Source organism: Sclerotinia sclerotiorum, genomic scaffold, assembly GCF_000146945.2.
Source record: "Sclerotinia sclerotiorum 1980 UF-70 scaffold_18 genomic scaffold, whole genome shotgun sequence".
Lineage (NCBI taxonomy): Eukaryota > Fungi > Ascomycota > Leotiomycetes > Helotiales > Sclerotiniaceae > Sclerotinia > Sclerotinia sclerotiorum.
This window is the reverse complement of record NW_001820818.1, coordinates 143,868-158,824: the sequence shown is the minus strand read 5'-3', so window position 1 is coordinate 158,824 and position 14,957 is coordinate 143,868. Positions and strand designations below refer to the sequence as shown.

The window sequence follows — 14,957 nt, the reverse complement described above, 5'->3', positions numbered from 1 at the left end:
GCGAAAGAGGCCAAGGAAAAGGAGGCCAAGGACACGAAGAGAGAAGCATGAGAGAGAGAAGCGAGAAAAGGAAGCGAAAGTCAAAGCCGACAAGGAAGCCAGAGAGTTACAGAAACGTGAAGAAGTTGCCGCTCAGCAGGCTGCTGTTCAAGCTGCCCAGTCAGCCGCCCAAGCTTCAAGACGCCCGAATCAGGTGCCTACGCCCAACTTGAGTCATGTCCTAGCTTCACCTCATATTTCAGTTGCCATTCCGGCTGTTCCTAAAGCACCGACTCCCATCAAGCTTCGAACAAACTCTCAGCAAGAATCTGTTTAACCGCCACCTCGACCTTCTTCCCATTCGTCGTAACGGGAATCTCAAAACACTCATCTATAACGCCCGGTACATGTCTCGCGCTTAATTCCCTCCTAACCACATTCTTGATATTATCTTGAAGTTCCTTGTCAAATTTATGATTTGGTGACATTTTCACAAATAGGACTACAGTTTCATCATCGTCGGTTGGACGTCTTCGGCCGATACAGAGAGCGTCGTCGATGGCTTCGCTGAAGTGTTTGAGGAGTATGTTGTATATTTCTGCGGAACCGAATCGTACACCGGATGGTTTGAGGATTCCGTCTGAGCGTCCTAACATGTAGATACCTCCTGTTTCAGGGGAGAATTTGATGAAATCCCCGTGGTGCCATATGCCTGGAAATTGTTGGAAGTAGGATTCGTGGTATTTTTTATCGCCGGCTCCGGAGTCGCGGGAGAAGAAGGTGGTGGGTTGACTGGGGAAGGGCTTGGTGCAGACGAGATCGCCGGGTGAGCCGGCTGGGATGGGGGTACCCTCGGGGGAGTAGGCGGTTATGGACATGCCGAGGGCGCGGACTTGGATTTCTCCTGTGTACACGGGGGAGAGGGGGGATGGGGCTCCGAAGAGTGATATTATATCTGTACCGCCTGTTATGGAACCGAGGTTTATGGATGGTGGGAAGGCACCTGCGGAATAGAGGTATTTGAAAGTTGAGGGAGCTAATGGGGAGCCAGTGGAGTAGATTGCGCGAAGGCTGGAGAGGTTGATATTTTCTTTTAGAGGGAAGATGTTATTTTGTTCGAGGATGGAGAGATATTTCGCACTGGTGCCGAAATGGGTAATTCCTAATTCTTGAATGAGGAGAGGCATGGAGAGATGAGATTGTGGTTTGAATGGTGATCCGTCATAAAGAACTATAGTGGTCCCAGATGCTAAACCGGATACAAGCCAAATGCCACATCATCCATGTGCCACGTAGTGAAATAGAAGAGGCGATCACCGGGACGTATGTCACAGTGGAGGTAGTGTGGTTCTTTTTTGTGTTGGATGAGGGTTCCGAGGGAGGAATGAATGATGCATTTTGGTTTTCCAGTTGTGCCCGACGAGTAGAGGATATATAACGGAGTATCTGGTGGAAGTTGTGTGAATTTTAATGGAGCATTTGAGTCAGCGGCACTAGATTTTTGTAAGTACTGGAACGAAACGAAGAGAAGAGTCTCGACCAAATTACCTTTTCAAAAACTCATCATAAGTCTCGGCCTTTCCACCCTCAACGTCAAAGCCTTCAATCTTGATTGGTAAATCCACAGTATCAAAAATAATCAATCGTTTAAGCCCCTTTAATTCCTTCACAATTTCACGTGCTTTACTCAAACTCTCATGAAATCTTCCATTATACTCAACGCCATTATCAGCAAAAAGTACCACCGGCTCAATTTGAACCAATCGATCCAAAACAGCTGCAACTCCCGTATCAGGACTGACACCTGTCCAGATTGCTCCTATAGACGCAGCAGCAAGCATAGCTACAACGGTATTGGTATGATTTCCCACGAAACCAGCAACTCGGTCATGAGGTTTAACACCGAGTTTTCTTAGAGCATTGGTACATTTACGAACTTCTTCTCGAAGTTCTGCCCATGAAACGGTGGAACGAGTGGATTCTGTGGCAGCAATGATAGCTGGAGAATCAGGATCGATGCTGAGATTGGCGGGGTAAAGGAGATTTTCGGCAAAGTTAAGGAGAGATCCTTGGAAGAAGTTGGGACGGGGAAACATGGGCGCGTCATTGTCAACAATCTGTTATTGTTAGTCTTACAGAAATGTGTAGAAGCTGTCCTTTATGCTTTTCTTTGCTCGCGAGTCAAAGTATGTAGCACTACTACACTTAAAACTAACATTCTCCGACTAGTCCCTATAGCCTCTCGAAAAGAAGCTAAAAAGCACTTTTAGAAATAAGAGTACATCAACCTTGTCGACTCCTCAGTTTCCCACCCACCTCCAAGCCCGGTGCCCAAACGAAAAGACAACAAAACCATCACATGACAGACATTTCAGAAACCATCTCTCTACATACCTTATCAAAACCATGCTCGGCCCTAATTCCCGTAAACCACCATGTCTCCACCCCCAAATTCCGGTATATTTCCCTATAGGACCACTGATTCCAGATCATCATAACTCTCCCAACTTCCAAAATCATATTTCTTGTTAAACGATTTCTTTAGAATACGTACATGCGGGTTGAGGTTGGATCAGGATGACGCCAGAGTTCTGTAGCCGATGAATTCTATATGCATTGGGAGGAGTTTGTGATCCCATCTTGAAATTGAATAGTATTGTGTAGTTTAGAATGAACGGGTAGATTGGGATAAGTGAAGAAAGGTGAAGCGATTCTCAGCAAAATTTCGCGATAGGTGTCTTGAGTCTTGAGAATGGAAAGGACCTCGGATGTGGGGGTTTCAACCGGAAGTCCGGTGGTTTTGATTCTACACTGGCTGTGGAAGTGAATGTGAAAATACTTCTATAAAGCCAATTGGTATAACTTTGACCAAATTCTGCAGAAATATTTCAAAGTATTGAAGATTTTGGTGAATATCATGATATGAGATGATTTACATAGAAATTGTACATTTCAGCTTTCCCCACCAATCAAGATGCGGAAAAGTTCCGAGCGGATTGTTGCGGGTTATCCTGAGGCCATTGAATGATTGATGATTGATGTGATGTGCATGTGATTGAAGTCCGGAGTGCGGACTGCGGACTTTCAGTCGCATGAACTTGAGCGGGCATAGAAACAGACAGCATCTTCACTCAGGTCCGTTCACATTTTTCAGAATTCAAATAGGTACTGAAAGGTATTTTACCTGCATATCTGAACCCGATGTTACAGCAAACTTCATATATTATAATCCAGACTGTAAATACTAAATTGATATCTTGATTGATGCCCAATTCGGGAAAACAGCTAACATAGTAAGAGCACGACCTTACTACCTACTATCACCGGCAGCAACGGCAAAGAAGAGGGAACTTATTTTCATCCGTTCCCGCACGTCAAAACGGTATTCATCGATGAACTTATATGATGTTCGATTTCTAGATCTTTTAAGAAGACGCTTAATCGAAAGGTACATCCGTCCGTGACCCATCAAATTTAAGCTCAGGAACTTCTATTCATGCTATCAACATGCATCTTGCTTCCACTTTCTGTTCATATGATTGAGCAGTTTTGCGTTGGGCAGGTAAACTCTAATATCAACAGCTTGTAATAATAAGCCGTTGCTTGGTAGAGGGGCTCTCCTTGAATTAGTAAAACTCTTTGAAGCCGGCGTCAGGAACCTAACGTCTTGGAAATTCTACCTTTTGAAAGAATCCAGACTGTGGTTCTATCAAACAAGATTTACTCAAGGGCGATGCCGGCAAGTTACAACGCTTAAAGAGAGTGAATTATAGTTAATGATATCATAGTCTGTCTCCTGAAGATGTTCTACGATCTCTGATGATGAAAAGTCAAAAGTTTGAAAATGGCATTGTTCACGATTCACGATGGAATTTGTTCGGAATGCTCGTGGGGTCGGACGACTTTTAAACACAGTCTATTTTAGTATATCGCATGAGAGTCGGTATGAAACAAGGTATGGGGTGCTGCGTGGCAGTGAAAGAAGATCAGATGGGACGATGAGAGTGCAAAGGGAAGACTCACACCGCCGACATGTTGGTTAGTTGTCTAGTTGTTAGGCCAGGGGTAAAGGATGGTCTGGCGATAGCTGCAGTTTGGACTTCTCCTTCATTCTAATTCATATTATGCCGTTACGCTGTCTCCAATTCATCCGATAATTTCAAGCCGGGTCAGATTGAAGTGAGAAGCAGTCGAGTGAAAAATCATAGATTTCATGCCTAGTGAAATGGTTCTGTTGTATAAAATATCAGAGTGCTAGGTAGATGTGAAGAGGGTTATTTTATGATTAGAGCTGCAAACCTAGGCTAGATAGACCCACAATGCACCTGCCATATTGAGCCCAACACCGATCGGTAGCTGGTGCAGCTTTAATAAATACTAGGTATTAATGTGAATGTCCATGACCACGCCTTACAACAGCAGCCATGTGCTGGAGAGATCAACAAATGTAAAAGTGTAATAAAAGTACAGCCCGGGTATAGGAATTCTAGAAAACTTACATAACTTGTGTAAAAGTCAAGCTTCCCATTGGTTAGATCTTTAAATTCTGACAGCCCTACACAGTAATAACTAACTACCTAGCAAGGTAAGGAAAAAATGAAAAAGCCGGATGGGGTCCGTAAAATGATGGAGATAAACCACTTTTCGGATTGTCCAAACCAATCATGTCAAGCTATGTAACGCTCCCAGCCATTCAAATCCCGGAATAGAAGAGAAAAGAAACGAAAAAAGGAAATTAGATATAGTATTTGGCTGGGTAGTATTTTATTATCGCAGAGGACATGAAGATAAAGCGGCAAGTTATGGGTGACATAATCAACGACGGATGCACCGGACGATTAACAAATCGCATTCGATCCTTCAGAGGTGAGTGAATGAGGAATAAGGTTCAAATCCCGTTGTTGCTCATCGACTGCCCATTCATTATTCCTCGGAAACCAGCTAGTAATCTTATTCATGAAAGGCTAGATCGATCAAAACGCCGCTTTGATCATCGTTCATTAATCCGATGAAAAAGAGTCTTCTTTGGGTTCTTCTAAGTTCTGGCACCATACCTTTTAATAATTAATATCCAGGTAATAAATAATACTCGGCACATAAATTCTTAATAATTATTACTTCACTCCGTAACTGGTAGATTGATTGATGGACCCATGTTGAAGCTCATTTACCTCGAGTAACCTAAAGAACAACAGCAGTTCCCTACACGGTAAGTACCTACATACATACCTAGGTACCTGGAATTCAAAACCCATAACATATCTTCTCCTTTATTTCTTCATCTTATTTACTTTCCTCTTCTTCCCACTTGCGATTGTGATCCCCAAGCCTCTCAAATTTGGTGGGATTTTTTTTCTTATCGAAAGGGCGTGTGCTTTGTCGATGGTCATTTTCACTTATTATCTATCATAATAATAATAATTATAAGACGACACAGATAGAGTGGCCGAGTGGATTTTTTATCAATCTCAATCGAGAGGAGTCCAGCATTCAAAACTATAATTGGGTGTGTAACGTCTTCATCGATAGATTCAGATCCAGCCACCTCTCGTACCTCTTTTCGTGACGAGATCCTTTCTTTCACCGAGGTGACCGATTGTTAGCCTCCTCAAACCTCTCACTTGAGGAACGAAGGAACGAAAGAACGAATGAATAGACGCTATTTTAGCTTTTCGTCGCGAACTTAATTTCATTGCCATCTTAACCGCCATCTCAAAAGAAATCAGCACCAAAATATCAACAAAAGTATTTCACAAATTCAACCAGATTTAATATTCAAAAAATACCAATACTCTCAAACCAACTCTTCAAGCATAAATTTCATTCTTGGTATGTCTTCCATTGTCCCAATTTCCCCTCAATTGTCGATTCAACCTCGATTGCCTCGAAAATCGATATCCGATTCAAACCTCATCTTACACATTAAACGAAACCCTCTCAAATGTCCATGATACAATGCTTCGAAGTTTTCGTTGCATTCTTTCATCGTTCTACCCTGTCATTACCTTCAAAACACCTTCCAAGTCCTACGCCCCACAAATCATCTCCCTGCATTGTAAATTGTCCACGTTACTGATGTTAAATGCGCATCCTAGAACTCCGCCGCAAGTTAATCTGCGAGTCAGCTTCGTCATAGCCTACAAACTACGAATACCCCTTACCCATCTACGATATCTTCCTTCATATCCTCTCGAGTCCATCTCTCAAGTCAATAAACAAAGGTCCAATTCTTTGTGGAGACATCGACATACTAGCCCTCGTTCAACCCACGCTTCCAGACCAAGATCTATATACCCTAATCTCCTCGGAGCTGGGTTTTGATTTATGACCACGATGCCTCAAAGACTTCCTCGAAATCCGTTTGCTAGTTCTATCACACCTGCGGTTACTACACCGCAATCCGACACGCCTACCCCTCGTAGGGCGTCAACCTCGAAGGGTAACAGATTGACCAATTTCTTCACATCTTCACCGAAGAATAAGGAACAACAATCGGCCCAGGCCGCCCTTCTTTCTGCTGTTGCCGCGCAACAACAGCGACTTTTGGACAACCCATCTCCCAGTCCAGCATCCCTATCCCTCCCAACGATTTCTCTCTCAACTGCAAAGGGTGGTGAGGTGAACATGGATGACCCCCCAACCACTCTATTTCAGCCACCTTCTGTCGCAGAAGCTAAACTACAAGCAAAAAGAGATGCTCAATTTGGACCATTGAACCACCCAAGTCATAAATATGTTAGCCAGCATCATGGAGTCCTTGAGGATCCAATTGAGGATGAGCCACCATATTACTACCTTCTCACAACATACATCAGTTACTTGGTCTTGATTATATTTGGACATGTTCGGGATTTCTTTGGAAAAAGATTCAAGCCTGAATCTTACCGACATCTCACAGCTGCCGATGGTTATGCCGCTCTTAACAGTGACTTTGACAATTTTTATGTACGCAGATTGAAGTTGCGTATTGATGATTGTTTCGCTCGTCCAGTTACTGGCGTCCCGGGTAGATACATCACTCTCATCGATCGAAAGACTGATGACTTTAACAAGAACTACCAATTTACGGGCACATTCACAGAAACTTTAAATTTGAGTTCCTACAACTATCTCGGATTCGCCCAGTCGGAGGGACCATGCGCAGACGCAGTGGAAGAGACCATTAAGAAGTACGGAATTAGCTCTGCAAGTCCTCGAGCCGATGCCGGTACTTCCGAGTTGGCATTGGAGGTTGAAGATAGAATTGCCAAATTTGTTGGTAAGCCTGCAGCAATGGTATTCTCAATGGGTTTCGCTACAAACGCAACTGCTTTCCCTGCCTTGGTCGGAAAGGGCTCGCTCATCATTTCCGATGAACTGAATCACGCTTCTATCCGTATCGGTGCACGTCTTTCAAGAGCTATGATCATGTCGTTCAAGCACAATGACATGAATGATTTGGAAAGATTACTCCGGGAAGTCATTTCTCAAGGTCAACCTAGAACTCACCGACCATGGAAGAAGATCTTGGTTGTAGTTGAAGGTCTTTACTCCATGGAAGGTACAATGGTCAACTTACCAGGAGTTTTGGCACTTAAGAAGAAGTACAAATTCAACCTCTTCGTCGATGAAGCTCATTCTATTGGTGCTATGGGCCCTCGCGGTCGTGGAGTGTGTGATTACTTCGGAGTTGATCCTGCTGAGATTGATATCCTTATGGGTACTCTCACTAAATCTTTTGGTGCTAACGGAGGCTATATCTCTGGAGAAAAGTACATCATCGACAAATTAAGACAAACGAACGCAGCAACCATATTTGGAGAATCACCTACCCCACCAGTCTTGATGCAAATTCTCAGCGCTTTGAAGATTATCTCTGGAGAAATTGCCCCAGGTCAAGGTGAAGAGAGATTACAGCGAATTGCGTTCAACTCAAGATATCTCCGATTAGGATTGAAACGTCTCGGTTTCATCGTGTATGGTCATGACGATTCTCCAATTATTCCAATTGTTTTGTACAATCCTGCTAAAATGCCAGCTTTCTCTCATGAAATGCTTCGAAGAAAGATTTCCGTTGTTATTGTCGGTTATCCTGCCACGCCACTCATTTCCTCACGTGCCCGTTTCTGCGTTTCCGCAGCTCATAACAAGGATGATATGGATCGTATCTTGGCTGCTTGCGACGAAGTTGGAGATGTTCTTCAACTCAAATTCTCGACTGGTGTAGCAGGTGGAGCAGAGCATTTACCTGATGGTGTTACACCTGAAATGGAAAAGGAATGGCAAAAGGCAAATGGTCTTCAAGGAGTTGTCAAACCTCCACGTTGGTCCTTAAGAGAAGTCATCGCAAATGGCGTTGCGGATGTCAAGGAACCTCTACGATGATTGGGTTTACGATACTCTATGATTACTGATGTACATTACGTTCTTGGCCGAATTTTTTTCTGTTTATTGTCTTGGTCCGGTTTATCGTTACGATACCCATTGCCATGACCTTTTTGCATTTTTCTTCTTCTTCATTTATACATCTTTCTCTTCTCTTCTATGATTCGGTTCTTGAGATGAATAGTTTTTTATGAGGAATATTTCTTGTGGGTAATGAATGGAATCCACTAATTGATGGTATTGGGGAATAACAAAACATTCGTTATGGCGTATAGACAAGAGCATTGATTTGATACAGATAAATTTCTGGAAGTGGACTGAGGTAGAGTTGTGGATGACAATTCGAGAGCAAAGTGGTATGGAGTAGGATTACCATAATATTAATAAATAGATGATTGAATGAATGGGTATGGATTGAATGGATTGGAGTGTATATGATTTGGATGCATGGGATGGAAGGGATGGAAGGGGGATGAATAAATATAAGAGAAAATGGTGGAAAACGGGTGAGGTGATGAATTAGATAGATGATGGGAATAAGTAGTTGATTGAGGATGAGGATTGTGAATTGAAAATTGAAAATTGATGATATACTTGTTTTTGAAATGTCTTTAGCCTCTTGTATTTTGATATCTTTTTGAGATCTATTTCTTTCATATTCATGCAATAAACATACATATATCTGTAGATCATCTAGACCTACCAAAATCTTCCAAGCTAAGATCTTACAAGTAAGTGGATTATTAATCAAAAGGAAATTCCTGAACCCCCGATTCCGGACTCCGAGGTTAGCTAGCTGGTTTGACTTTAGTTGACTTGGTTTTACTTAGTTGGGTTCTAGACAGGGCGGTATGTACTCGAGTAAGTTGGCTTGTGAAAGGGAAGAGAGTCTATGTCGTCATTATATTTTTGGTTTGAGAGGGGTTGGTTTGAGAGGGAGGGGTTGAGAGGGAGGGGTTGAGAGGGAGGGGTAAAAGCTATCGTGTCATTTGTGTAGAAGTATTTGGATCGGAACTTATTTAGTATATACTTGTTTATTTATACTTGTTTATTTATTGATTTATTGATTTAATTATATAAGATCTTATATACATATACAACTCTCATCTCATCTCATCTCATCTCATCATATCATATCATATCATATCATACCTACACTCAAATACATATATCATCCATCACACACTACACACACATCCATCCATCTCCAAACACACAAAAATGACCCTAACACAAACCCTCCTCCATCTAACAAATTTCCGCTCCCCATTCCTCCGCACCCTCATCCCAGCCATCGGCACAGCTTTCGCCATTCAATCCGCAGTTGCCGTCCCGAGTATCTTGCTTCAATCAGAAAGATTCTATGATTTAAGTGGTAGTTTGACGTATTTGAGTGTGGTGGGGTTGAGTTTGTGGTTGCCCGGTTTGAGGGAGAGGGGAGGGAGTGGGGGAGGGGGTATTGAGGTGGGTTTTCTTTCTCTTCTCTTGTTGGCTTTTGGGGAGGGGGAGAAGTTGAGGGGAGAAAGGGGGAGGAGGGGGAGGGGAAAGAGGGAAGGGGAATGATGGATGGATAATTGCTAACTAAAATCTATCTATCAGTGGTCTAAACTCCTAGAAGCATTTTCAAAAAATGCACCCCCTAATGCTTTGAATTGGAGACAGGTGGTTCTTAGTGCTGCGGTGGGGGTGTGGGCTACTAGACGTATGGTTTCTTCTATTCTTATGTTTCTCGCTATTCTTTATCCTTTTTCTTGGTGTAAAAGTGCTTGGGTGGTTGGTTGGTGAGATGCAGATGTGGAGAGGAGAGGAGAGGGGAGGATTAGAAATGGGAAGAGAGGTACTAACTTTCGATATAGTTGGTAGTTATCTTTTTATGAGGATATTAGGGGATGGTCATGATTCTCGTTGTAAGTTTTTGATTTTCATGGTGTTGTTGATGTTGATGTTCTAGATGAAGGATGAAGGATGAAATTATATATTCATCTTGGAGCTTGCATCTCTCATATATTCTTTCTATCTTCATACTTCCCCCCTTCCTGCCCAACTACTTCTCACCCTCCACCACAAACAACCTAACCCCAAATTCTAGTCGACGAAATCAAAAAATCCCCCCCAAGATTCCTCGCCGCTTTCACCGCCCAAGCAACCTGGGTATCCCTCTGCTGCCTCCCCGTCATCGCGCTAAACGCACTTCCCCGCCCCCTCCTAACAACCCTCCCCACCCTACTACTAACCGATATCCTCGGACTCCTCCTCTTCACAGGAGGACTCACGTTTGAAATCCTCGCCGACCGACAAAAATCCGCCTGGTCGGCCGCCAAAAAGCGCAAAGAACACGATGAGGATTTTCTTACTTCAGGTCTGTGGTCGAAATCGAGACATCCGAATTATTTCGGTGAGGCGACGTTGTGGACGGGGATTGCGGTGATGAGTGCGGGGGTTTTGGCAGGGAGGGTGGGTCAATTGGGGATGGGGACGAGTGCTTGGGGAATTGGGGGGAGGGTTTTGGCATTGGGGATTGCGGGGGTTAGTCCGGCTTTTGTGTCGTTTTTGTTGTTGAAGGTTAGTGGGGTGCCGTTGAGTGAGGGGAAGGTATGTTTTTTTGAGTTTCTTTTTGTTTGTTTGTTTTTCTGTTTGTTCGTCATATATGATGTATATGATGGATTGTAAAGATCTGGGGAGAGATAGAGTGAGTGAGTGAGTAAATGAATGAATGAGTATGAGTGAAAAGAAGACCCCTACATGTGCAAGGCACAAACAGGTAGAAAGGTGCATTTTCTCATTAATACTCAATACTCAGTATTCAGTCACACTCAATCCCACAGAAGATTCCAACCCTACATCCTCGCAAGCGCGAGACTCTCCTCTCTAGTGATGTTGAGAGGGGCGTGCGGATGAATGGGTGGGTTCGGCTATCACATACAGATGAAAACCTGATAGCAAATAAATATGCGGAAGAAAAGTATACGTATGGAATTAACACTAATTTGTTAATTTTTGAATAAAATAGTATGATAAGAAATATGGGCATCGAAAAGATTATCAGGAGTGGAAGGAGAATACCCCGGTGTTTTTTCCTAAGTTTTAGGGTTGGGGATGGGGATTTGGGGATTGAGGGGGGGGAGAGTGATGTGATGGGATGGATGGGTAAAAGTTTGAGGGATGTATATGTTTATGTGGTAGAAAGGAGAGAAGAGGAAAAGGGATAGCAAATGTGGGAATGATGAAATGAGGAAATAAGACAATGAGGGAATAAAAAGATGATTCTTACGTTTAAGTACCTAGTTATTGTTATTATTGTTATTATTATTATTATTATTATTATTATTATTATTATTATTATTATTATTATTATTATTATTATTATTATTATTATTATTATTACTACTACTACTACTACTACAACAGAGACAGAAGAATATAAAAGTGTGATATTTGAATTCGGGTATAAAGGAAATAATGATGGTGATGATGTTCAGAAAAGAAAAGAAAAGAAGAAAAAATTAAAGAAAATTAAATAACAAAAAGAGAGATAAAATATAATATAATTATTAGAATATATAATTTATTCTAGTTCAATTCAATTTTGATTTTAGGGTTAGTTTACTTAGGTATAGACTAATCTATAAGTCTGCACACTTGATATAGTCATATTATAAAAGCAAAAGCATTTTAATAATATATATCACCTCAACTCAAATCAAATCACATTATACTTTTCATCTTCATCTTCTTCATACTTATTTTCATCTTCATTTTTCATTTTCATAATCAATTCGTTAAAGACCTAATATACCATTCCATTCCATTCCACATCTCTTCTCTTCTCTTCTCTCTCCTCCTCATCCCTTCATTCAATTCATTCAAATCATCCTCTCTCCTTCCCTCCTCCCTTCCTTCATTCCTCCCTCTCACACATAAAAGAGCAATACAATCCAATGAAAAAAAAAACAAGCAAACGCAACCAAAGGAAAATGATGAAAGAATCATAGAAAATAAAAGAAAAGAGAAAAGAAAAACATGAATAAAATAACTAATCCCGTCCATCCATCCATTCATTCATTTTCTTCGTCCCTCCAGTGATATTATCTTATCTTATTTATCTATCTAATAGACCACGAACATAAACATAAATATTAACATAAACATTTATCTTCCTTACGAGTGGACGGCTCGAAAGAGACGTAATGAATATGTGGTTGAATGTAAATATGGATGTGATGATGAATCGAAGGTTAGGTAGATAGGTAAGATAAAAAGATCACCCAGGACAGAAAGTTCGAAGCCGTCCAAGAAAAAATAATCAAAAGGATTCGAAACAAAATTTCGAAATGAATGAAAAATAAGCAGAAATGAAAGATAACAGCGCTATATGAGATGGATGATGCTAGTGTAAGTGCGAGGTCATTATTTAGCAGCCGTAACGTCGTATTGTCGTTCGTTTCGTTGACTCATTTCATCAATTTCGTAGAGTAAGTGGATCAGAGGATTTGTTGTTTCCTCTTTGCTCTTTCCTCTTTATTCGCCTGCAACTGCAACTGCTGTGCGAGCATCTCGGTTCTCGACCAACTTTAATTGATAATTTAATCCTAGGAGTAGGAAAATAATTACCAACGTCTGCTAGGTCGTTCACGTCTTCTGGAATCATCCCAGATGATTTCTCTTTCGATGATTCGCTCATCATCATATCCACTGTCTCTCTCTCTTCTTCTCTCTGCACGCTCCCAATCATCGCGTTCTTTCTCACGACGTTCAATACGAACACGTTCACGTTCGATTTCACGGATACGATCTTGACGTTCGCGACGGACGGTTTCCGAAAGGGCGACGAGTTCTTCGACGTCTTGCTATAAGGTTGTTAGTATATGTCTAAGGAATGTAGGTACAAAGGGATGGAACTTACGTATCGGAGATATTGGAGAATGTAGTAGAAGAATTCTGTTTCTTCATAATCATAACCAAGTTCCTCGATAGCTTCTTTAGCTACCAAGTCCTTTGTGATTTCAGTCCATAAATCACCCATTCTGCTCTTTGGTGGACCACGAGGTAATGGGAAGCCAACTTGACGATCAGAGCTTTCTTCGATACGTTCATATTCTCTTTCTCTCTCGTATATTGGTCCACTAGCATGGCTTCGTGGTTTACGATTGCTTGAGATTTCGATATCAACGGTAGTTGAAGATTCTCGTGGTGATGGGGCACCACTTTGACGCTCACGGATCTCGATACGCTCAGTAGTGCGATCAGGACCCTCTCTCTCCCGTTCGCGGAACTCAATCTTTTTCTCCATACGTTCGGGTTCTTCTGCCTTGCGTTCACGCTCAGGATTGAACTTGCTTCGTCGTACACCATTGTATCTCTGCCAAGTGATTTCTTGACTTGCACCTCCAACACCATCTAATGTGATCCTCTCAGTTCCAGGAGGAACATCAACGATTGTCCAATCTTTTGTGGCACCATTAAATGCTTCACCAATAACGGCTCTTTCTTGAACTTTATGAGCGTAGAAATCAGCCTCATCTTCATCTCGAATGTCGAGATCCAACTTCTTCTCAGGGCGAGCACTCAAACTTCTTCTTCTGCTAAGATCTATACGAGTATCTCGGACACGTAACTTATCACGCTCTTGTTCGAATAATATGGAATCATCATAATATTCTCTTCGTGGGGGAGGCGATTTAGCCTGTTCGCGAGTAGTAGTCTTTGTTTTTGTAATATCAACTTCGGTGCTGTTGCCGGAGCGATAGATATCAATTTCGGTCTTCTCGGTTTTTGGTGGTGCGGGGGTGTGAGCACGACGAGGAGGTGGGGGTGGGCTTGGTGCGGGAGCTCTTTCGAAACCTTATTTATTAATTAGTATTTGACTGACGATCATCATGGTGGAAAATTAGAGGCAGACTTACCATGATCAATGTGGCGATGATGTGTAATAATTTCTCGGTGAATGGGTGGTGCTCGAATAATCTCGGGTGGTGGGGTAGGTGGGGGAGATGGGGTTGGGGATGGTTCTCTTTCTCTCTCTCTTTCAACAATTCGGGTATGAATTCTCTCCACTTGTGGCGGTGGTGGGGAAGGTGATCTTTCTCTTTCTCTCTCTCGCTCTCGCTCAATGACTCTCTCGCGAATGCGAACTGGAGAGGGTGCTGGTGGTGATGGGGATCGCTCCCTAAATCTTTGCCTTGTCTCGATCACTCGGGCGCGAAGTTGTGGTGGGGGTGATGGAGATCTCTGAGTTTCCTTTTCTCTCTCAACAATTCGTGTTCGGACTCTCTCGGATGGTGGAGAAGGCTCTCGTCTTCCAACTTCACTTCTCACGATTCTCTCACGAAAACGTGGGGGAGAAGGTGATCGTGGTCTTCGCACAAGTGGTCTGTCATTAAATGTTTCCGTGTCCCGTTCTCTCACAACCATTTGGCCTGGTTCTGATCGTGCATAATCATCTCGTAAGAAATCCAAAGAACGTCTACGAGGTCTTTCTGGACCTCTTCTGGTACTGAAGTCAATAGACTCTTCATGATCACGCTCTCTTACTCGAACTTGAGCTGGAGGAGGGGCTGCTCCCTCGATAATAAGTATCACGCTCATCATATTCCGACACTCGTGACGGGTGCGCC

At 42.4% G+C, this 14,957-nt stretch overlaps 7 protein-coding genes across 7 annotated transcripts; 4 read left to right on the top strand and 3 right to left on the bottom strand.

Annotated features, from left to right (window-relative positions):
* Positions 1-278: 278 nt before the first annotated feature.
* SS1G_11391 (hypothetical protein) lies at positions 279-1,166 on the bottom strand (the record flags this gene model as incomplete). Its single annotated transcript, XM_001587349.1, has 1 exon — positions 279-1,166. One exon carries the CDS (start codon positions 1,164-1,166, stop codon positions 279-281), a length of 888 nt encoding a protein of 295 aa, XP_001587399.1.
* A 357-nt stretch (positions 1,167-1,523) lies between these two features.
* On the bottom strand, positions 1,524-2,499 carry SS1G_11390 (hypothetical protein; the record flags this gene model as incomplete). The annotated part of the gene is made up of 2 exons (XM_001587348.1): positions 1,524-2,096; positions 2,374-2,499. 2 exons carry the CDS (start codon positions 2,497-2,499, stop codon positions 1,524-1,526), a joined length of 699 nt encoding a protein of 232 aa, XP_001587398.1.
* A 454-nt stretch (positions 2,500-2,953) lies between these two features.
* On the top strand, positions 2,954-3,888 carry SS1G_11389 (predicted protein; the record flags this gene model as incomplete). The annotated part of the gene is made up of 3 exons (XM_001587347.1): positions 2,954-2,984; positions 3,310-3,427; positions 3,768-3,888. The coding sequence occupies 3 exons, from the start codon at positions 2,954-2,956 to the stop codon at positions 3,886-3,888; spliced, it is 270 nt and encodes an 89-aa protein (XP_001587397.1).
* A 2,424-nt stretch (positions 3,889-6,312) lies between these two features.
* SS1G_11388 (hypothetical protein) lies at positions 6,313-8,343 on the top strand (the record flags this gene model as incomplete). The annotated part of the gene is made up of 1 exon (XM_001587346.1): positions 6,313-8,343. One exon carries the CDS (start codon positions 6,313-6,315, stop codon positions 8,341-8,343), a length of 2,031 nt encoding a protein of 676 aa, XP_001587396.1.
* A 1,221-nt stretch (positions 8,344-9,564) lies between these two features.
* Positions 9,565-11,215, top strand: SS1G_11387 (hypothetical protein; the record flags this gene model as incomplete). The annotated part of the gene is made up of 5 exons (XM_001587345.1): positions 9,565-9,807; positions 9,943-10,045; positions 10,200-10,250; positions 10,433-10,935; positions 11,144-11,215. The coding sequence occupies 5 exons, from the start codon at positions 9,565-9,567 to the stop codon at positions 11,213-11,215; spliced, it is 972 nt and encodes a 323-aa protein (XP_001587395.1).
* A 388-nt stretch (positions 11,216-11,603) lies between these two features.
* On the top strand, positions 11,604-11,864 carry SS1G_11386 (predicted protein; the record flags this gene model as incomplete). Its single annotated transcript, XM_001587344.1, has 1 exon — positions 11,604-11,864. One exon carries the CDS (start codon positions 11,604-11,606, stop codon positions 11,862-11,864), a length of 261 nt encoding a protein of 86 aa, XP_001587394.1.
* A 1,086-nt stretch (positions 11,865-12,950) lies between these two features.
* Positions 12,951-14,928, bottom strand: SS1G_11385 (hypothetical protein; the record flags this gene model as incomplete). Its single annotated transcript, XM_001587343.1, has 3 exons — positions 12,951-13,190; positions 13,247-14,184; positions 14,247-14,928. The coding sequence occupies 3 exons, from the start codon at positions 14,926-14,928 to the stop codon at positions 12,951-12,953; spliced, it is 1,860 nt and encodes a 619-aa protein (XP_001587393.1).
* Between the last annotated feature and the right edge of the window lie 29 nt (positions 14,929-14,957).